The 23,965-nt window shown below is 38.7% G+C and overlaps 1 protein-coding gene and 1 long non-coding RNA gene across 2 annotated transcripts in view; one reads left to right on the top strand and one right to left on the bottom strand.

Annotated features, from left to right (window-relative positions):
• The window catches only part of CYYR1 (cysteine and tyrosine rich 1), a 72,781-nt gene extending 54,879 nt beyond the window's left edge, over positions 1-17,902 (bottom strand). Inside the window, exons 1-2 of the mRNA XM_059686777.1 lie at positions 17,422-17,902; positions 12,463-12,565 (exon numbers count right to left, since the gene is read on the bottom strand). Of these exons, the coding sequence (XP_059542760.1) occupies positions 12,463-12,565; positions 17,422-17,494 (176 nt within the window). The 5' untranslated portion in view covers positions 17,495-17,902. The remainder of the gene's footprint in view (positions 1-12,462; positions 12,566-17,421) is intronic.
• LOC132230002 (uncharacterized) overlaps positions 1-23,965 on the top strand; it is a 106,722-nt gene that overhangs the window by 46,052 nt on the left and 36,705 nt on the right. The window lies entirely within an intron of this gene.

Genomic DNA, 23,965 nt, shown 5'->3' with positions numbered 1-23,965 from the left:
TCCTAATTAACCCAAGTTGAAATTAATTATTTTAGTCATTTTCATCCCAACATTTAATTATCGACGCTCGATTTTCTAGGGTTTGTGTCCATGTCTCTCTTCCATGTCACCTACAGAAAGCACTTTCAATCCAGTATGTTAAATTAATATTTCTACCATCATTGAAATGGGTTTTTAGTGCACTATAAAAATGCATACGTGTGGGACATCTCTGGGAAGATTTCATTTCCTCATGGAAGTGTTTATAAAAAACGACAGATTACCAAATTTTAGATTGGTTTAGAATGGGAATAGAGTAAAACTAAGCTACCATTTATTATATGCATTAATTGGTATGACTCATAATTAAAAATAAAGAAGAGAGCCCAGCCAGCGTGGCTCAGTGGTTGAGTATCAACCTATGAACCAGGAGGTCACAGTTTGATTTCCAGTCAGAGCATATGCCCAAGTTGTGAGCTTGATCCCCAGTGTGGGGCATGCAGGAGGCCGCTGATCAATGATTCTCTCTTATCATTGATGTTTCTATATATCTTTCTCCCTCTCCCTTCCTCTCTGAGATCAATTAAAAATATTTAAAAAAATAAAATAGCGAGAGAAAGGGAAAATAAAAATAATTTCATTTAACCTTGTATGTAGGTTAACATACATGTTTTGTCCTTTTTCCCATGTAAACTGAGTTTCAACAAACAAAATTAGTTTCTTTACTTGGTGTTGATAAAAACCGAATGTCAAAATTTTTAATTTCTCCTTTTGATTGTTAGTTCTTCCTGGTTGATTGATCCTTTACACATTATGTCACTTTTTATGGCTGGTAATATTCTCTGCTCTGAACTTTGTGTTACATTAATGTAACAACAATCCAATTTTATTTTGCTTAATATTTACATGGTATATCTTTTTCCATCCTTTCTCTTTTATTCTTTTCATGGCTTAATAGCTCATTGCTTCCTCACCACCAGCTTTATCAAGGTATAATTGACAATGAAAATTATATATCTTTGATGTGTACAACCTGATGGCTTGATATACATTAATAAATAATCATCACAGTCAAGGTAATTAACATATCCATCACCTCACATAGCTAGCTTTTTCTTGTGTGTGTGTTTGTTGAGAAAACTTAAAATCTAACCTCTTTGCAAATTTCAATTACACATTAGTATTGTCCACTATAGTCACATTATCCAGTAGATCTCCAGAATTTATTCATCTTAGATCATTGAAACTTTGTACCCATGACCAACATCTTCCATTTCCCCTCCTCCAATACTTTTAACCTACTTATATCATTGTAGTTGAAGTGAGTTTCATGAAGATAGGACAAACTCTGCCAGTTAAAAATACCCACTCGCTATCCTTTATTTTAGTTACTGTGTTTTGATCACTAATTATCGATGTTGGATTTGGGTCTATTATGTTATTATTTGCTTTCTGTTTGTTTTCTTGGTTTATCATTTCTTGATTCTCCTTTCCTGCCTTCTTTTAAATTAAATTGCACTGTAGGTTTTTAGTTTATTTGTGTTTTGGGCTATGTTTAGTCCAGAGTGGAGTAAGCAGAGGGGAAAAACTGGTAGACTCATGGCTAGTTAGGTGGTACTTCAAATTTTGGTCTTGTTCACCAATCTGCTTGCTATTCTTTTCTTCCCATATGCCTGAAATTGCCGCTCTGCACATTCCACCCAAATCCCATAGCTGCATTCAGTGGGAGGCAGAGAGTGAAGTGTGCTTTCTGTCTTACCCCAAATTGGAGCCTATCCTTCCAACAAAAGGTAATGAAACAAAAACTACCGCAGACACTGTGCAAACTATAGAGCATGGTAAACTGGCTGTTTAGAGCCAACAAGCTGTGTAAAAAGAAACTCATTCTAGAATTGATAGACCTCAGTTGATCCTTGGTACGATCAATGATGTTTTATTCAGTATGCCAGCTGGCATTTATTGCCATCATGAAAATTCATTCAATCTGGCGATTGTTGCCGATGTAGGTTGTGTATAATATCATCAGAGGGATGTCATTGCTCGTTTTATTCTTGTAAGTCTCCTAAGCACTTGATATATTGAAAGAACTTCTGATGAACACATTTTCTAAAAATGCCTAATCAGGGTAATTCTAAACTTTTCCATGCCAAAGCATGCTCGAGTACATGGAGTACTGTGACCACTGCTGGAATGGCTAGCAGTTAAACCACTGTTTTGTGCATAAATTGTTGTGGGCAAGTCATCAGTTGAGACAAACCAGTCGTATGTACAATGTGCACTTCTGAAAAGTTGTGAATAAAATAAATTTTGAACAGTGAATTATCTGGAGCTCTATAATGAATCCTTTTCTAAAGCAAATTACTGCCCTCTGATTTTTGGTATTGCGTGTGTTATGCTTATATAGTATTTTTGTTTAGACTGGTTTCCTCTAATGGACAAGTCAGTCTAGGGCAGTGGTCAGCAAACTCATTAGTCAACAGAGCCAAATATCAACAGTACAATGATTGAAATTTCTTTTGAGAGCCAAATTTTTTAAACTTAAACTATATCGGTAGGTACATTGTTATTAACTTAATTAGGGTATTCCTAAGCTGGCCTTTGCTAAAAACGTCCTCAATATGATTGAGGTATGTTCGCTGAGGTCGACCCCTTCCAACTCTCCCATCCACACTCGTCTTGTATACTTGTCTCGTCTATCTCCTTTCTGAAAACCAACTTCTGCGCATGGGCCACGAAGTTTCAATCGCACTGTACATGTGCGTCCGCACATGGTATTTTGTGGAAGAGCCACATTCAAGGGGCCAAAGAGCCGCATGTGGCTCGCGAGCTGTGGTTTGCCGACCACCGGTAGGGCAACAAGGCAGATTTGTCTACTTAATGCACATGACTTTGGGGGCTGCATTTTGCTTTTGGCAACTGCTGGGCAGCGGGACATGGTGCTTAATTAGCTGCCTTTGCCGTCATCAGGCCGCAGTCACATTTGACTCAGGAGATCGTTTGTTTCAGTCAGTGCTGAGAGTGCTCCCTGAAGAGAGACGCCCATGCTTTGGTCTAAAGAACCAGGGAGAGAGCCTCCCACCCACAGCCATGCTCTGCCGGTCAGTCCTGAGCTTCCAAACGACCTTGGGGGAGTCACTTTGCTCCCATTGCTTCCATCTTTTTCCAAGCTCCAGATGGTTTCACCACCCAGTGTTTTCACTATGACAGAGAACAATTCCAAAGCCATTCTAAGTGCTTTTATGTAAAGATTTTTCTTTCTTTATGTGCAAATGTTTCCTCCAGCTTTATTCTCAGATATAGGTAACCTACTACTGCTATTCCTTTTTAAAAAATATATATATTTTATTGATTTTTTACTAAGAGGAAGGGAGAGGGATAGGGAGTTAGAAACATCGATGAGAGAGAAACATCGATCAGCTGCCTCCTGCACACCCCCTACTGGGGATGTGCCCATAACCAAGGTACATGCCCTTGACCGGAATCGAACCTGGGACCCTTCAGGCTGACAGGCAGACGTTCTATCCACGGAGCCAAACCGGTTAGGGCCTATTCCTTTTTTATAAATGAATAAACTGAGGCTCAGTGATATTAGGAGAATAAAGTTCACACAGCATAAAAGAGGAACTCACAACTTTTATCAATTGCCCTACAACCTACTATCACTGAAACCACTGTGAATTAAGAACACTCACAAAGAGTTGTTTCCTGAAAAAGGGCAAAGTCTATTTATTTAATATATTGCTCAAGATTGCCAACTGCATAGTGGAGTTTTTACCATTTATTGGATAAATTTAAATTCAAATATTTCCCTCTGGGTAAGACTTTGAAGACTGATTTTGTTTCATTTCTGGTGTTTGTTGAGGGAAAATGCTGTATCAACATTATGCAGTTGGTTATTTGCAACCACAGGTAGCACTTATTTTCTCTGCAAAAGGCAGCATAGCATAGAGAGCTATTGTTCTGCCTACCTTTTGGGCAGTGTGAATTCATAAAGAGTATGTGTGAGGTAATTTGTCATATTTTTTTCCTATTTTTGTCAGCTTGGTGCAAAGGCATAAAAAGGCTTTCTTCTCATTACCTGTAAGATTTTTCTTCTTCCTGTTTTTACAAGAAAGGATGTCGACACTAGAAATTCTGTTCATCTTGAGTTACTATGAGTTAAGGAGGCAAGGCTTGCACCCATGGCACTTTCAGATGGAATCCTATTACACTGCAGGGGGTTACCATCGCCCTCTGAAATTGTCATTCATCATGGGTGTGTTCATCCTAACATTTTACATTTCGGAGGCAGCTGCATGTTGTGTTCTGACCAGCAGCTTGACATCACTCTGTGTGTGCATAATTCTTCCTTCCACAACATTATCAATAAGACATTTTATTTCCAAAAATTGCACAACTGAATGGAGTTGTACAGCAGCCTGTTGCCTCAATAGTCACAGGCAGGCAGGTCACACTTCCTCATTGATGGACCACATTCAAATATGTGCTGTGTCAATGAAACATGGCAACAGGTAAAAATTATTATAACTAAATTGGCATTTGAGTTCTCATCTTATTATCTGATTTTTAATTTATTGTCATACAAAGTGTGACTAGAAAGTGATCACTGAATCAATCCATGGAATGATACCTGATTTGTATTCTGTGAAAATAAATTCTAACATATTCAAATTACAATTTGTTTTTTTCTAAGCAAATATATATCCACATGATACATATCTATTTAGAACACACAAAATGTCAGGTTTTTCATGTTTAGATAGAGGATTGGTCTGCATTTAGTGATGTATCATCGATCACTGAGTTGGCCAGGCCCTGTACCTTCCACTAAGTTGTCAGATTGGCTTCATGTCCCTTCATGGTCTAGAGCAGCGGTTCTCAACCTGTGGGTCGCGACCCCTTTGGCGGTTGAACGACCCTTTCACAGGGGTCGCCTAAGACCATCCTGCATATCAGATATTTACATTACAATTCATAACAGTAGCAACATTACAGTGATGAAGTAGCAATGAAAATAATTTTATGGTTGGGTCACAACATGAGGAACTGTATTTAAAGGTCCAGAAGGTTGAGAACCACTGGCTAGAGTGTGGAAAGTCAGGCAGGTAATTTAGGAACTTGAATAAAGTCATAAATAATAATATAGTAGGTAAAAGATAATGTATGGCAGCATATAAGAGAGAATTTAATCCAGATATTGAGGGTAAGAAAAGGCTCACCCCAAAATATGGTTTTAAAACTTCACAAGGTCACAGACCAATGAATAGCTTCCATTCTCCCATCCTGAAAGCTTCAGATTTTCAGGAGCTGGTAGGGAGCAGCAGAAAGAGTCCAGCACATGTATTTTTAAATGCCGGCTCATTAAAACTAGTAGCCATGTGAATTCTGAAAAAAGGTCCCTAATTCTGAGCCTCAGTTTCTTTATCTATACAGACTAGAGTAATAATACTTAGGTCATGAGGGCTACTCTGAAGATTAATAAACTAATATAACCTAAGCATCTGGAACAGGAAAAGGATAAATAAATGGTAGTTCCCATGACTTTCGTAATCCTTACCACCATCAAACAGACCTTCTCTTATAATACCAACTCTGATTTCTATCTAAGGTAGTCCCTAAACCCTGGAATATATGACCAGATATGATTGGGTACAATCAGGATACCTGAAGATGGAGCCTCACATCAGCTGCTTTGTTATGGCAATGTATGCAATTCACACTGAACTAAAAGACCAGCACTTTTATTTTTTATCATAATAATAAAAGGCCAAGAGGCGTCACAAACAAAACTACCAAATGACCAAATGACCGGTCACTATGAGGTGCATGGAGCACCTCTCGGACCCTCCCCCACGGCCCACAGGCTCTGATCCAGCAGCTGGTGGGCAGGTGGGGCAGAGTGCGGGTGGGCGGGGCTGCACAATTGCGTGCACTGGGCCTCTAGTATAATATAAAACACAAGAAGAAAATAAAGTTATTTACTATTCCTACCATCACAGGAAGTGTCTTCAAGCTTATTAGGGAAGGACAGATTAATTTTCATAGGGGTGAAGGAATTTTGAAAGGATGAGGGGCACTTGAAGGAAATAGATGTAGAACAATTTTCAGGAAGCTGATCAAGTAACTGGTAAAGAACATAAAATATCTCTGTCCTTATTTATAGAAATAAGTTACTGAGACTTTTTCCTAAAAACTTAATCTATGCCTTCCTAAAAACAAATTATGATTTTGACATTAGACTTAATTTGCAAAGACAGTTCTGATAGAATTGAATATAGATTTGACTGAGAAAAGTTTTAGACATTTAAGAACATAAAGTTTGCTTTTTATAACATAACCCATAAAATGTAAGTGTATGTAAGTTTCTGAGAATCACTGACTTTCTTCTTATATTAAAATCATTTGTTAAGCCCTAGCAGGCTTGGCTCAGTGGATAGAGCATCAGCCGGCAGACTGAAGGGTCCCAGGTTTGATTCCAGCCAAGGGCACTGGGTTCTGGGCTCAATCCCCAGTAGGGGGTGTGCAGGAGGCAGCCAATCAATGATTCTCTCTCATCATTGGTGTTTCTATCTCTCTCTCCCTCTCCTTTCCTCTCTTAAATCAATAAATATATTTTAAAAAAATCATTTGTTAAATTTACATTACATTCATATATTTTTAACATTGTTAGTTATTTATCTTTATGTCACTATTAAAACAAAAATAAGACTCCCACAGACTTTGGTTTGCTTAATATGCTCCATCCCAGAAGTGTTCTTTTCCTGAGTACTAAGAAAATTTAAATTTAATTAATTTAAATGTTTTTACCAATGCCAAAGGCCTTTCAAAATGCATTATGTTTCTGTCAGCATTTGCATAGCCTCATATGTTTTATTCAGAATGCTCAGCTACTTAATGAGCTTAGAACCTCAAATGCCATTTGAAAATATGAAACCTTTATCTTTTAACTTCGTTTTGCTTTCATGCATAACATGACTCTAAAATCACAGTTGTGATATTTAGTAGCTGTCTTTGCAAAACTCCAGGCAATACATCTTTCACATTTCATTGAGAAGAAAAGAACCTTAATCCCACCAGGATCTTCATTATTAGTTCTTCCTCTGGACTTTTCCCCATGGGGATTTTGAGTTGGTCAGATGTCTCTCTGACGAATCCCTAGACAGACCTGCATCTTACAAAGACAAGCTGGAAGAGCAAAAATCTATTTTTGAGGAAGGGGATTAAATCTTACTTCTTGTCATCTGGCTCACTGTGTCCAATCCAGTCATTACTGCTTCCTATTCAATATTGTACAATTATTCTCTTACTCATGTCGTAGCTTCCCTTCACTTTCAGTAGTCTAACAATAATTAGCCACTCAACTGCACTCTCTATTCCCTTGAATTCTACTAATTCTAAAGACTATTGTAGAAAACACATCTTTACACTGGATCCTCTCTCTAGGGAATGCCAATTCAATTTCATCAGCAGCAAAAATTGAAATAGCCTATTCCATATTCATCACAGATGTTTATCTTCCGTGGACCAGAGCGGCTGAGTGAAATGTTTGAGAATCAATTGGATGAGAAATTGTTTATTTCTTGAATTGGCCCAATTCTCATTTTTAAGCATAGTGAGGCTTTAATCTTCAGGTAGTTGCTTTTGTGATAAAAAATGTCAAAAATGGCAAAATGATTCCAAAGTCACACAGTCTGTCATAAATGGTTCTAAATACTGTAACAGCTCAAATGTTTATTCAAAATCTTTTCTCTATGGAGTGATTAATTATCATCATTATTTGGTACCTTCTCACCTATATCCCTTGTTTCAGTGCTAAGAATTTGTTCTTTCTATAAAAAACCAGCTGTCTTATTTCTAGAAAAATACTGAATTATTTTGTTTCAATTGTGTTAGGCATGACCAATAAATGTATGAAATCTACCAACAAAAGTATGCAAACGTAAGAACTTATCTTTTGACTTATCGACCTATTCTTATGTTATATTAACCCTTTGCGGTCGTTTGTCTACTCTCAGCCACCAAAGCTTTTTTACCGTTCCGGTCGTATGTCTGCTCTCAGCCACCACAACAAGGAACCGTACGAATCTTAACTCTATTCATTCATGTATCAGTTCATAGTTTCTCTGAAAGCTCATAAGTGTCTAAGCGACCTTGTCATGAACCAAAACATTGCCCCGACAAATTGGAGATATCGAGACTCAATATAAACATGCTGAGGCCGGTTTGGCTCAGTGGATGGAGCGTCGGCCTGCGGACTGGGGGGTCCCAGGTTCGATTCTGGTCGGGGGCATGTACCTGGGTTGCGGGCATATCCCCAGTGGGAGATGTGCAGGAGGCAGCTGATCGGTGTTTCTATGTTTCTGACTCTCTGTCTCTCTCCCTTCCTCTCTGTGAAAAATCAATGGAATATATTTAAAAAAAAAAAAAAGAAACTCAATATAAACAAACGTGGTCGTTCCACACTCGCCATGCAAAACACCGTGGCGAGTCAGTCGCCTTTTGAGAGTGAAGAAATCGACAAGCTTCGGAGATACTTCGCAGAATTTCAAATAAAGCTTTACAAATTACATTTAACTGTAATTAGGCATTCTAGCTTGTTAAGATATTTCAAAATAATACTCCAAAACATTACCGAAAGAAGTGTACTGCGAATCTGAAAGTAACGATGAAGAGTTTTATTTTGGCACCTTGAATACTGACTCTGATGTAGAAAGTGATAACATTTGTAGTGATTCTACTAGTAGTGACGTAGTTCCAAAAAAGAATTAATAAATCTTGTTTATCCTTCATAATCTTGCATGTTATGTATCACTGCTCTTTCAATGGAAAATAATTCCGACCAGTGCGACACCCATGTCCAAATTTAATATGACCGCAAAGGGTTAAAAGGTTACCCTTACCTCTCTAGCAATGCTGAGCAACATGGCTTTTTACAAACTGGCCATTTCCTTTCTTATATCTTTGTTTTGAAAGCACAAATCCATCTGTCTAGAAGTGCTTACCTTTTTTCACTGTCCATTTGCAAATTAAGTTCTTTCAAAGTTCTGTTCAAATTTCATGTTTATGAGGTTTTCTCCAAACATTTTTTCTAGACACACACACACACACACACACACACACACACACACACACACACACACACACACACACACTCTGCACTGTTTTCTCTCTTCCTGGCCCTCTAATAGCACATCATGTATTACTTCATCAAATTAGACTGTTTTGCCTACACTCTCTTTTCTTATTATAGAAGATCCTCAAGGTCAGGGTACATCCTTTATTCATCTTTGATAATCTAGCTCAGTACTGCCATGGTTATGGCACACTCTATGTATTTGTTAATAATTGATTGCATAGTATATGCTGACTTCTGTAAAATTATTCCTAACTTCTGGAAAATAACTACTACTTTTCTATACTGAAAACATTATCTGTGACCATAATGACTTAAGTAGAATATTCTATTTTAAATAGACATATGTTAAATAGACTTACCGTGGTGATCAAACCATTACCTTATACACCTGAAACTAATACAATGTTATATGCCAATTATATCTTCATTAAAAAGGTAGTTATGCTATTGTAAAACTTTAACTTTTAAGGTTTTCCATGAGATACAAGTAAATTTTAAAGCTACTAACCACAAAAGGGATAAAAGGGGGGAGGGTCAATTTATTTGTAAAAATTAACTCATCCAGGTAAAATAAGGCTTTTTAACTAAAAGGTAAAAAAAAAGTTGGCTCTTGTGATCTCTTCAAAATGAGTCTTAATGTTTAGTCTGCAAAACAGAGCAGAGTTGAACTAGAGAGAATTAAGGGTGAAACACACGTACTCCCATCATTTCAGAGGGTGACTAGGGACAGCACTCAGCGGCCATGATACGCGTTCCAGACTTCACCCGTTACCAACAGTCTAGAATGACCCAAATTGTACTCTTTTTAGCTCATTCTAAGCTGAGCCAAGATATTTTCTATTTTTAAACAGACAAAAATAGAAGCCAATTTGTAAAGTTGTTCATTTATGAGACAAAACATCCATTGTGTTTATTGCTTTCTTCCTTATTACTTTTCTGATAACCATAAAGATTTAATTTTCTGTTAAGATGATTAAAATGATTTTGCTAGGAATGTGCCTAGATGCTTGGAATAGAGAAAGCATAGCTTCTGAGTTCCAAAATAGCTATATTTGAAGGCATGTGCATGAAAGAACTTTCGTAAGCATTCTTGGACTGATATTTTTTCTCTCAACCCCTCCACCCACACCCAACTTAAAAAAACAACAACTTTGGGTGGAGTTAAGAACTCTTTTCAAATCTTAAACAATAACTGGAAATCCTGAAAATGTATTCTCCTTTATCCAGTGGGGAAAACATTTTAAAGTACCTCCTCCTTTTCCCCCCTAAGAATTGTTTAGCAAGGGATTTACTTAGGGGTTTCTATTTTGAACAGAAAATTCAGTGTTAACTGCCTGAAACATAATGCCATCTGTCTCAAAGACAAAATCTAACCGCCCCCCCCCCCAATATTACAAGTACATGGCCCTAATAACCCAGATAAATATATCAATTCAACTACTTCTTTACTTTAATTAAGTGGTGAAATTAGTGACTTAGAATATGTACCATTAAAATGTGAATATGATTGCAAATTAAAACATAGCAAGCATGCCTAAGCTTAATTTTTAAGTATTCTGATTAATAAATTATGTCTCACATATATATATTTACCAGGGTGGCGGGAGCTATCAGATGAGAGACAAGGGCACAGAGCGCGGTGTAGTTAGTGGACAGGGAAATGGGCCAGGAACCAGAGGACCAAAGAACCACAGAATCACTCTGTCAGCTTCCTCAAATGTATACCACCTGCTGGGACCACTCACACATCTACCCAGCACAGCAGTATCTGGCATGTGGAGACTACTCGAAAATAAAATTGGAACTTAGTCATAATGTAGTTTAAATGTGAAGTGATATATAAATGTGCAACATCATTCATTATATACTTATATTTAGGGTATTCTGAGCTAATTCCTATAACTATCATTCTGACCATTCCCTAATGTAAGAAGGAAACTTCATCTCTTTTCCACCAAGTCTTCCATGAAAAAAAAATTCAAACATTTTATTTAGAGTTTATATGCATTTCAAACATGCTGAAGTTCCATCCCTCGATCTTTATTACAGCCTGACCTTTCTGACATGACCATGACATTCTTCAAGAGGAACCGGAAGCCTGCTGCTTGTTGTCTCATTCAGAGAGACAGGATCTCCAGTATCAGCCCCAACATTGAGTCTAGAAAGTTTGTTATACCAGGTTTTCTATTTTCAGGAAAGGGATGTTGAGTTATATGCCGTCGCAGGGGACAACCTTTAGTGCCTAATCTTTCCTGGTTCCAAGTAAGCCCTCATAGAGCCTGAGTGAAGCCACAACAGGACAGCATCTAAATCATCCTGATGTCCACTTGATGAATAAAAACTAAGGAAAACACAGGCTAGACTCTTGCAGCTATCTGAAAAACACAGGCAATTCTGACTCAGAAAAGTCTTACCTTCCTAATTCTCTCCCTCTAATTTCCCACCATGACGGTCTGTGCAGAGAAACTGAGAGTTGTATACTTTTCAGACATACAACCCTGAAGGCAGTTTCTGCTTCTCCATTTCCCGTTGACTAGATACAGTGGTTCTCAACCTTCCTCATGCCGTGACCCTTTAATACAGTTCCTCATGTTGTGGTGACCCCCAATTTCATTGTTACAAATTGAACATAATTAAAGCATAGTGATTAATCACAAAAACAATATGTAATTATATATGTGTTTTCCGATGGTCTTACGCGACCCCTGTGAAAGGGTCACTAGAAGCATCTCTAAAATAAAATGTTAGTTCGTTATAGAGAAATGCTTAACACAGGCGAAGTGTGTATGTCTCATTGCTTTTCGTAGTTGGTTATTACTTTACATTGCTGATGCCTAGACTATCTTGGCTCTAAACTTGGTTCCTGAAGTTGCTTTATATGCATTACATAGAAAATTGACATTTCATATCTCAGCTGTTTTTATTCATAATGTCTCTTTTCCAGGATATTTACTGAAGGAGTTAGACAAATACATAGATGGCAAAATAAACTGGCTATAATTACATGACAAATTCTAACTTATAAACGTTGTAACAAAGCAGGCAGCGTAATTTACAATGTTGAAAAAAAGATCAGTAATATGAATAAGGTCTACTTTAAACATTGTTATTATTTTAAAACACAAATTAAGCAACAATCAAGGCAATTTATTTTATATATTAACCTATACATGTTGTCCAGTAATATAACATACTAGGGAGTGATGAGGATTTAGTATCTCCAGTACAGATTATATGTCAACAACCACTCTTAAAAATTTCTTGCCCATGCCTATAATAGTACATTTTGAAACCATATCTGGGCATGAGAAGGGGCATCAATATTGCTAAATTTGACCACTACTCACGAGAGGATATTCCCAATATAGGCGTAGTAGGAGCAACAATAGGGCGTGGTCCCATCACAGCAGTAAGATCTGCAGTCTTTGCCACACTGAGCAAGACAATTGTCTAAAAAACAAAAACAACATATCCAGTTACAGTTCTGAAATCACAACTTCATGAAAAATTATCCCATTTCATACCTTAACCATTCCTCAGTGGATTTAAATTTTTGTTTAACGTACCCAGAATGGTAAAACATTTGTAAACATCTGAACTAATCTTCCTTCTCTATTAGATATAAAGCTAGAAAAGGCAAAGACCATTCTTTCAATCACCTGCATCCAGCACCATAGTTGGTGGTCAGAATTGAATTAGACAATGAAGGGAGGAATGAATGACCTAACTAAACAGTCATTCAATTTGTCAACTGAGTTCTCATAATAATTCTTAAATGGTCAAGTCTTTTGACTTTAGGGTATTACTTTCAACTTCATTTAATGGAAAATGTCATTGACATGAATAATGTCAACTGGAAATAATTTTAAAATAATGTACAATGATCACGGTTTGCCTACATATGGTAACACAAATAAGTCTGCATATCTTGTCAACGTATTTGGATTAGAAAATACGAAATTTCCCTAGATAATTAACTTGTGGAAAATTAAGGGTTTAATGTCAGGTTGAAGAATCAATGAACTATGAAACAGCACTCTGTGATGGGGGGAAGGTATTTTCTGATTAAAAAGGACATGTTAGAGTTAACAAAACCAAATTACTATCTTTTTTTTGCCACATGTTTTTGGTAAGGAGAATTATACCAAAAATGTTGAATAGAAATTACCCTGGCTTTTAAAAATTCTTTATTCCATCTAAATAATTTATGTTTAACAGGTTAAGGTTACCATTTAGTTATGGTTAGTGGTATACATTATAATGGATATATGAGCTTCAGGTATAGCATTAGGAAAACATGAAGTACAGCCTGATAATTTAAGTTAGATGTTCAAAATTCACGAAATAAGTCATTTCCAACTCAATCTCTGAAGGTAATAACAATTTTCTAAATTATGTAAGGCTTTTGCTTTCTTGCTCAAGTCACATAAAAATATAAGATGTTATCTTTAGGTCTACATGCCCAATTGATTTATCTGGAAAGAAAAATTTTGCTTTTGCTTTTAAATCAACTCTTTGCCAAGATGAACTTTTACAAAAGGATGTGACCAAAAAGTAGCAAAGTTCATTCACCTTTACCAATAATGTGTGGCCTTTGTGGAACAAGATTAAAAAGTTCACATTTTCTTTCCCCCAACTTTATTTCTAACTTCTAAATTAACAAACTTTAATGTCTTCCTCTGGGATGGGGTAAAAAGAAATGGGGAGGGGGATAGTTACCTTTGTAAGATGCAGTAACTCTGCTTAAATTTACTTGAAAATTTTGAAGATAGAAACACAATCTAATGATTTATTGATTGTATGCTTTTGCAGAACGCATCAAACTTTTAAAGGCTATTTATTTTCTCATTTTCCCAGTGAATGTTTACTTTAATGCTCTCATTTTTTGTGTGCTGTTTAATTAATTCAAATATTTAGGAATGTTTGGCTTCATGATCTTAAAAGCTATAAAAGACATTGAGATACAGGCAGAGCTGATATCCTCATTTGTTCTGCGGGAGGACAACCGATATGTAAGCAGCTTTATGAGGTGCCTTTTCAATGACACCCAGGACAGGGATCTTACTAAGCACTCCATGAATATCAAAGACGCAATTACTACTATTGCACTCAATTACTCTTAATGTAGGGACATGCTGATATCAAAATATTTTGAGCCAATGTGACAGGAAACCAAGCCCAAGATCTTGTAGCCAAGAAACTGGCTTTTACCTGCAGCAAACATCTCCATCATGTCACACATTGTTCATGATTTTTATGGCATTTTCCAGGGCTCCTGTCTACTTCCCAGAATTAAACGACTGAAAAGGGCAGATTTAATAGCTCGGCAAATACATTCACAACCATGGCATTTCCAGACCGAGGTTCCAACAACACCTCAAAGCTTATTTTGATATGTTAGTTGTGTTCTCCACTTTATTTGAGACTAATTCTGCAAAGATCAGAGTCTGAACAATACAGGAGCGTTTTCTCACTTGTAAAAAAAAAAAAAGGAACATTTTTATGGTCTTCAGAAAACAAATAATATTGCTTCTCATATTCAAGGTAATATCCTTGAAAATCAGCCAATGCAAACTTAGTTAAAGACATGAAGATCTGGACGAAGGTTTCCCACCCCCACCCCACCTTAAGGAATGTGTCCTACAGGAAAAACAGCATCTGGCTGCAAAGATTTGCTCAGAACAAGGTTCTTATAAGCTACAGCTAAGGATAAGAGAGGAAGGAAAGGGAGGGGACAGAAGTCACTCTAGCTGAGACTGAAAAGTCAAAACCTTGGCCAAATCCTGTCTTTGTAGCCTGTACTGGGCGTTGGTTAATAATGTAAACACTTCATTGGGTTTCATTCCAGAAGTGACTCCACAATACAGCATGACGCTTCAGGTTTAGAAACTTGCTCGTATCTCCTTAACAAATGGGCCAGGAATTTAATGCATTTGCTTTAGGGTTATAATTCAGGTTATGGACAGCACATCTACTTGTGTTTTTGTCCCATTAAAACAATTCATTTAACAGGGTGTCTGAACTATTCTTACTTCTGTAGTGTCCCCTTATCTCATCTCAATCCTCACTTCCAGCCATAACTCTTACTTCCAACCAAACTGAATTATCTATTTTTGCGAAGACACATCTCATGGTTTTTGCCTTTGTGCATACTATGTCCTATTACTCCATCTCCAAGACCTCCCTATCTTTCAAAGGCCTAGTTCCTAAAAGTCCTACTCAATTCAGTTTTTCTGAACAAATATTGATTGTGTTCCACTTATGGGCCAAGCGTTTTGCTAGTCTCTGAGACTATTAAGCTGAGCAAAACAGACATCATTTTCATGGAGCTTACACTCCTAGGCCAGCAATAAGGCCCTCTCCTTTGAACACCAATAGCACGTGATTGTACCTCTCCTGTGACCCATTTGGGTAATGGGCACACTATCTCCTAGCCAAGACTCAGAGGAAGACCTCTGTCACTCACCATATCTCACTCAGCAAATATTAGATGAATGAATATGGAAGCCTCTGATATAAAAAACCTCTGCTATAAAGAGTTCAGGAATTAACACCAAAGAACACATTAACTAAATATTTCTTATCAAAGACAATAAGTCAACTTAGTATTTTTGGCTTCAGATTGTGTATTTTGTAGCTTAGCAGGGAGAGATGTGGAAAGGCAGAAGAAATGGATGGAGAGAAAACTTTCTGAACTAACCAACCAGCTCTGCAGAAGGGAACCTGGGGAAGGGAGCCAAGAGAAGGAAAAGTGTGCAAATTAGAAGCTTTCTCTTCACCACAAAGTATAGAATAAGACAAAAGAATAAGAAAAAGTTGTTATCAATGGTGTGGTTGAGTAAGAGCAAATGAGGTTATTACAGTTGCATTTGCTGTGTTCGATTTTCCTATTTTTGTATTCTCTTGATAAAGACAAGGGGTAGGAAAGAATTATCATTACTTCAAAGAAACGAATAAAGAGATAAAACAAATATGAATGCAGTTGATTCTATTAGTCCCTCAAGTTCTGAAACCTTGTATGATTTAAGTAAAAGAAATAAGTGTAAACAGATTAGAATGTGAATTCTCCTCATTAAACAGGAAGTGCTTTTCCTACTTTTATAAATTTCTTCATTTTCCCTACAGGAAAATATCTTTGAACTAACTTATGGAAACCACTAATTTGCATTTCAATAAACAGACTGAAAATTTCCATAAGAGTTATTGTGTGTCATTTCTGGCAGAGTTGAAAGAGGAATTCAAAGCTTTTGATGTGCAGATAATGTTGAAGAACTCTTCATTTCAGCTCTAGTATCTTTATATGCACTTATAAAAACAATCTTTCTATATATTAAAAAGTAAATCACACTGCTATACGTAAATTTAGTATCGCAAGGTCATGGGTACCAGCCTCTGGTTTTCCTCATAGGAAATTAGAGACAGGGAAAACATTTTGCAAAACACTTCGCTTTTAGCTTGTGTTGTGAATAGAAAACAGATGCAAAAACCCGTGTGTAATTAACTTTAGACCTGAGTAAGGAATGGAAGGCCAGATCATCGGGCTCCATAGCAATAGCTAAAGAAGAAAAGCACGTTGCCTCATCAGTCATCAGCAATGCTCACTGAGAGGAATTAGGAGGAGGGACATGAGGTGCCCTTCACCTACAAACAAGGGCTCAACAAAATCCACGAAAACAGACTAGACTCCGGGTGAATGTATGCCTCCCCAAAAACCTGATGTTTGATTTCAAAGCATCCGATTGCCCAGGCGACTGCCCTAGAGAATGGCCTCTAAAGAATAAAAACAAAGGTCTCAGGGGTTTTATTTCCAGAGGGAAAAGCGGAATATTCAAAACGCAAAACGCGAGGGTGGAGAGGCAGTGCATAGCCTGCAGTGAAATGCAAAAGTCACCGCCCTGGTTCCTTGGAAAACGTCCGCAATACTCCCCAGACTTAGGTGCTTTTAAACATGTTTTCCTTCCACCCCGTAGCCTCCAACCGCCCTGATTCCGGAGTCGTGGCTACGGACACAACTGGATAAAGTTCCGTTATCCAGAGGGTGAAATCCCCTGAGTGTGGGGTTGGGGGTTCCAGGGTGCTGGGTGCAGAAAGGGAAAGAGAAGAACAGCGAGGGAACTTCAGAGGAAAGGGCACCATAAAGGAAAGGAACAAAACCAAACCGCGTGGAGGTGGAGACCAGGGTCCCCGTCCCCGGGGACCACACCATCTTCGCGCTCCCGGGCGTCGACTCAGACCGCGTCGCCCCGAGTGGGACCCAAGCGGGGCCCCGGGGCCCCCATCCCGCTCCCCCGCCCTGGGTCACTGACCTGCGAGCACAGAGAGCAGAACCAACTTTGGAAGCAAGAGCCCTGGACCGCCGGGCAGCCTTCGCGCGTCCATCCAAGCCGGTGGCTGGAGGTCGCGCGCCAGGCCAGCCGGACAGACAGACAGACGGGAGCGGCTGGGAGCGACGGGAGAGGCCGGAACGGAAGGGGATGGAGGGGACGGAGGGGACGGGACGGAGGGCGGTCAGATGGAGCCGGCAGTGCTCCCGGGAGGGGGGTCGCGCAGAGACCTGGCCATGGCCCGGGAGCCTTGGAGGGGAGCCCGGGGGCCGCACCCGGCCGCGCTGGGGCCGAGGTCTCTTTGTCTCTCCCGGCGGGGCCCTGGCGGCGGGCGAGGGGGACGATTGTGTGTCCTGGGCCACCCGGGTTCACGTTTCATCGCCGCCGGTGGCACCGACGCGGGCTGGGGGCGGAGGTGGCCCGACTCCTCCCCAAGTCCCAGTTCTTCCTTCTGCCGTGACCCCAGAAGGTCCTCTACCCCTGGGCTCTGGCAAGCTCATTTTCGCTCTGACCTCCACTTTTTTTTTCTTCCTTTTGAAGCCATAGATAAGAGATGAAGAATCGTATTTTTTTTAATTTTTTTTTTTTCTTTAAACAAATGAAGGGCATTTTCAAGGTGGAAGGCATTGGACAAAAAAGGTAGTGATGAAAATGCAGGAGAACTGGAAAGTACACATCCAGTATATGGTAGCTCCACTGAAAGCTGTTAAAAATAATTGTTTATTTGTTAAACATCCAAAGCACTTCCCATGTAATCAGGAAAAACAAAAATGCACACCATGGTCACTATTGTTTGACAACGCTATGGAGTTAGTGGCCTATGGGATTAGGCAAGAGAAAGAAAATGGAATTATAAAAGTTAGAAGGAAAATTATCACTTGCTGATGATATATGCTTTTATACATGGGAAATCAAAGAGAATAAACTATAAAGGTCTATTAATACTGTAAACTAGAGTTGAATGACTAAAAATTCAATAGCATTCTTTTATGAAGTGAAAAGTCAGTTGGAAAGTTCTCAGTTATATGCACGAAGGAATAAAAGGCATAAGTGAACAGAATACTTCTCTTGACTAGAAAATTCAATAATACGAAGATATCAGTTTTCCCTCAATTAATCTCTAAATATGGGAATCAAACTGAACTCAGCAAAAATACCAATATGATTTTTTTCAAACCACTCTGATTCTAAAGATTACAAAAAAAATGAACATGTAAGATCTATTAAAAATGAGTAAATGAGCTGACAAAAATATTTCACAAGAGGATAGGCAAAATAAATATTTCAATTAACTAAACAGAAGTTCCCAATTTATGTTGTTCTAAAGTAATATTAGCCTAATTTACACTTTGGCAAAGGAAACCTATCATCCATACTTTCAGTATTTTCTTTTCTTTTTTGAGGTAGGTGGTGTATAGTCTCATTTATTCTTTGAATGCATACATAACTTCACATAGTTGAAGTGTAATGTCTGCTCAATTTTATATACTGACTTTTGTTCAGTTAACATTGTATCCTAAACATTTTCATTATTTGTACCATCTCCATAATCTTTACAGTCAGTAGCTGCTTACAATTCCAGTAGGTCATTTCAGCATATTTTACTTAGCCTTTCTTTATTGCTGCAATTGTCTTCTTACAGTTCTGTCCATTTCCACTTTCTCATAGTCAGTCTGTCTTCCAGGCATTAGCCTGTTTAATTTTTTAGAAGTAATATCAGATCCCCCATCCCACTGATTGAATTTTTTTAAAAATATATTTTATTGCTATTTTACAGAGAGGAAGGGAGATAGTTAGAAACATCAATGAGAGAGAAACATCAATCAGCTGCCTCCTGCACATCTCCCACCAGGGATATGCCCGCAACCCAGGTACATGCCCTTGACCGGAATCTAACCTGGGACCCTTCAGTCCCCAGGCCGATGCTCTATCCACTGAGCCAAACCGGTTTCGGCTGATTGAATTTTTTAATGGATTTCCTTTTCATTTTGAATAATATTCAGACTCCTTACCAAAACCTACAGTGCCATGCACAGTTTGGTTCCCATCTGTCTTTCTGATTTCTCATCACATGTTCATCCCTCCTTTCTATGATCTGGCCACAGAGCCTCTTGGCACTTCTCAGAAGTACCAGTCGTTTTCTTGCCTCAGAACCCTAGCTCATGCTATCCCCTCTCTCTGCAGCAGACCTCTCCCTAAATCTTAAACTTTGAGTTCACCTAAAAGGTCACTTCTTCAGATTTCTTCCTTGGTCACCTTCTGTTATTATCAATTAACACACTGCATTAATTTAATATGACTTCCAGGAAATTCTGATGTATATTTAAATTTGAGAACCATTTGTCTAGGAAATTGCTGTCCAATGAAAATATCACATGAGCCACATATGTATTTTAAGTTTCCCATAGCCATGTTAAAGAAGTAAAATGAAAGAGTGACATTAATTTAAAGATATATGTTATTAACTTTGGTCCATCCAGAATATTATTATAACATATAATCAACATAAACAATTATTGAGATATTTTGCATTATTTTTTATATCATCTTCAAAATCCTCTGTGTATTTTACATTTAATATCCTGTTTTAATTTGGATACTAAACTTCTATCAGAAAACCCAATCTAGATTTTGACTTCATAAAATTTACAGTTGATAAAGTAGATACACATACCAAAGTTGTTCCAAATATACCTAAAAGTTTTCTAATAATGAATGCAGCAACTGACTTGACATTTTAATTTAAATTCATTTAAAAATTTAGTAAGTCCATTGCTCTAGCCATATTCTGAGAGCCCAAGAGGTGCACAAAGCTATTAGCTACCATATTAATTGGCACAAATCTAGCAAATGCCCAAATTGTACCACGAGGAACTTACCTGAGGACTCTGCCCCTTGGGCACCAAATGCTACTACCAGAGTCCCTATTACTCGTCTGTCTCTGGCCTAAGTGACTTTTCTGCAACACCCCAGCACTCACCAAAAATATAAATCTCTGGTGTCTTTGTCTTTATGGAACTATCTTATTTAGTCTCTTATCAGTGCATGTGACTGGAAGGGCCATAGTCACAGCCCTGTGATCTAGCTGCAAGAGAGTCTGGGAAGGGCGGGGGCAAGCTGGGAGAGGTCCATGGAGGAAAAAGGGGACATATGTAATACTTTCAACAATAAAGAATTTGGGGGGAAAAAAGAGAGAGTCTGGGGATGTTGAGTTTTGGCATCTTCCTTGGGGAGGCTGGTCTGTGTAGGTAGAAAATTTGCAAAACACTGGACAGGTGCTCTAAGAGTGCTGGGCAGTCACAGAGGTCTGGAAAACAGCCACTGCTTGTCCCCACAACAGGGTAAGCTCCCATCTCAGGGATTTCATCATGTTGTTCAGGGATGATTCACCCAGAGCTTTGAACTTAGTTTGGCTCAAATGGCTGTGCAATGGTTTTTGGCTTAATCTAGAAGTTTATGGTTCACACCAAAGAATATGAACTAAGAAATATAAAACATGTGCGTTTCCCTGTCTGGGGAAAATCAGTTTCAATATGACTCTGCTGTGAGGAAGACATACTCTTATCTATTTGCTTTTAACCTCTGCTACTGCCAGGATGATTTTTCTGATAACTTCCAGGGCCTTCTCTGGATAATAAGTTAAAAATGGAACATGAATGATAGCAGAGATGAAGGGTAGAATGACCTTGAGTGCACAGCAAAGAGTGATCCAGCTGGTGATGTCAGGAGATGTGTCCATCAGGAAGCTTGCTTCCCCAGACTCTTAAAGAGAAACTGACTTGACTGCAGGCAGGTGTAATACCAACTGCCCTTTCTCCACTACAGACTTTTTGTTTGATTAGCAAGGGCATCTGATCCAAGATTAGGCAATCCATAGACTGGCAAACAGTTTATGGCATTACTTGAAGCAAAAGGTAAGTTCAGCCCATCAGATGAATTCAAATTATGAAATACCAAAATACGGCAACAGTAGAAGCTGAAAATATAGGAGGGTGAAATGAGGAGAGAGCAGGTAACTGTAATGGGTCATTTGCTGGCCTGTGTTAACAAGGAAGGAGTAACTATGATTAAACAGAAGCAAAGGTGTAGAGAAAAAGTTAAATGTGTATATGTATACATACTGTTTTAAGTCTATTCAGGCTGCTATTACAAAAACGTCATAGACTGGTAGACTTATAAACAACAGAAATTTGGTTCTCACAGTTCTGGAGGCTGGAAACTCCAAGATTAAGGTTCTGTCCACTTCAGTTCTGGTGCAACCCCACTTCCTAGTCAGCTGCATCCTCACATGGTTGAAGCAGGTAGGGAGAGCAGTCAATTTTCTGAGGGCACTCATCCCCTTCACGACGTCTCCCACCTCAGGACCTAATTACCTCCCAAAGGCCTCATCTTTTTTGTTTGTTTGTTTTTTTTGTTCAATCCTCACCTGAGGATATTTTCCCAGTGATTTTTAGAGAGAGTGGAAGGGAAGGGGAGAGACAGAGAGAGAGAAACATCAGTGTGAGAGAGACACATTGATTGGTTATCTCCCCATGCACCCTGGCCAGGGCCAGTGATCAAGCCTGCACCCGAGATACATGCCCTTGACTGGAATTGAACCTGGGACTCTTCAGTCCATGGGCCAATGCTCTATCTATTGAGCCAAACAGGCTAGGGCAGGCCTCATCTTTTAATACCACCATTTTTGGGGATTAGGATTTTAAATATGAATTTGGGGGGACACAATAATTCATATCATAATACATATGTATACACACATGTGCGTATACCCATATATGCACACATATATTCACATGTGCACACCTACACATATGGCTCTGGTTGTTTCCTTCTCCTACTGTACTCTTTCTAGGTCTTTAAATGGGAAAACTTTCATTATATCCTCTAATTATGTTTTGGGTTTGAGTCAGATGTCATTTATTCAGTGGATCTTCCCTGACTTCCCAGTCTAATTTTGTATTCTCTGTTTCTGTCCTTACCATCATTCATTTCTAACTCATCACAGTCTTTTATTTTCTATACTAGAGGCCCAGTGCACGAAATTCATGCAAGGGGCTCAGCCCTTGCAGCCTCGGTGGCTTGCCTTGACCCTCGCAGCCCCGGCTTCATCCAGAAGGTTGTCTGGAAGGATGTCTGGAAGGTCATTTGGCTGTCCTGTCTAATTAGCATATTATGTTTTTATTAGTATAGATAGCACTCATCACCACCTGAGATAACTTATTTGTTGATGGGTTTACAATGTACTGTCAATTGTTCCCTTGAATTTAAACACCATGAAAGTTGAAGTCCTAATATCATACACACTGCTGCAAGTATGTACAGTGTCCCCAGTGGTCCCTGACATAGTGTGTGTCCAGGGAAGTAAATGTATGTTAAAAGAATATGTGATAAGTATAAATGTATATATGACATACACTGCATCAGGTTGGTAGGTAGAAAGGAAATACTGAGAACTGCAGTGATACTCAACTCTGAAAATAGTGAAACACACGTACAAAGACTTAAGGACCCTACTGCTAAGTCCCTCAGATCCACCTTGGCTCCTGCCATTTCCTGCTTGTCCTGAGATCAGACAGTAAATCAGGGTCAAAATTATTGGCATGTCTCGGTGCAAGCCTTTCCAAGTCACATTTTATTGGTTAAATTAAGGAGTAGAGGATTTTTCTTTTATCTGTCACTTTCTCTTCTTTCCTTTGGCAGCAATACTCTGATTTCTCTCTAAACTAGTGCTTCTCAACCAGAGAAAGTCCTCCCATCCCCCTTCAGGAGACATCTGATAATATCTGGAGACAGAACTGGGATGCTTCTAAACATACTACAATGCGTAGGACAGCCCCGCCCAACAGAGTAATTTAGTGCAAATGTCAATAGTACTGAAGTTGAGAAACGCTGCTGTGAACTATCACCCCAACCATTGTTCTTATACAAATTATGCAGTGTTTGTTTTGACCCAAATATAAGGGTTTTATGCCAGTTATTATAATAGAAGAGTTGGAATAGAGAAATCAAGTTAATGCTAGTGATGCTTCTCATGAATCAGCAGATGATTACATGCACGTACCTACTCTTCCTCCCAAAGTCCACGAAAGAAGAATTAAGGGGTAAAAGTGTGTTGATTCATAAGGTCAAAGAGAACAAGACAAAACATATCTGTAGACAAATATTGTCATGAATTTTGGAAGCTAGGAAGTCAGTTGAGGAAAAGTATCTGACCTGGCAGGGAGCAAAGACACCTTCGCTTGAGCATCTGCAAAAGGTACTCGAATTGCAATGTTTAGAAGTTGGAGGAATAGATACACATGGATGGTAGTGGTAGAAAGCAGGAGCGAAATGAAAAGGATTGGTTGAAAGTGAGTATATAAAAATAGGTGGACTCCAGGTCTCCCTGCAGCCATGAAATACCAGTTGCTATGCTTTCCTTTCTCTCTCCCTCTTCCATCACTTCCCCTTCCCCCTAGCCTCATGAGCACCTCATATTTGGACTCTAGAACATTCAAACAAGAGAGTTTCTGGTATCAGTGAAGTC

This window comes from Myotis daubentonii, chromosome 3 (assembly GCF_963259705.1).
Source record: "Myotis daubentonii chromosome 3, mMyoDau2.1, whole genome shotgun sequence".
Taxonomy (NCBI): Eukaryota; Metazoa; Chordata; class Mammalia; order Chiroptera; family Vespertilionidae; genus Myotis; species Myotis daubentonii.
This window is presented reverse-complemented; position numbering and strand designations above follow the sequence as displayed.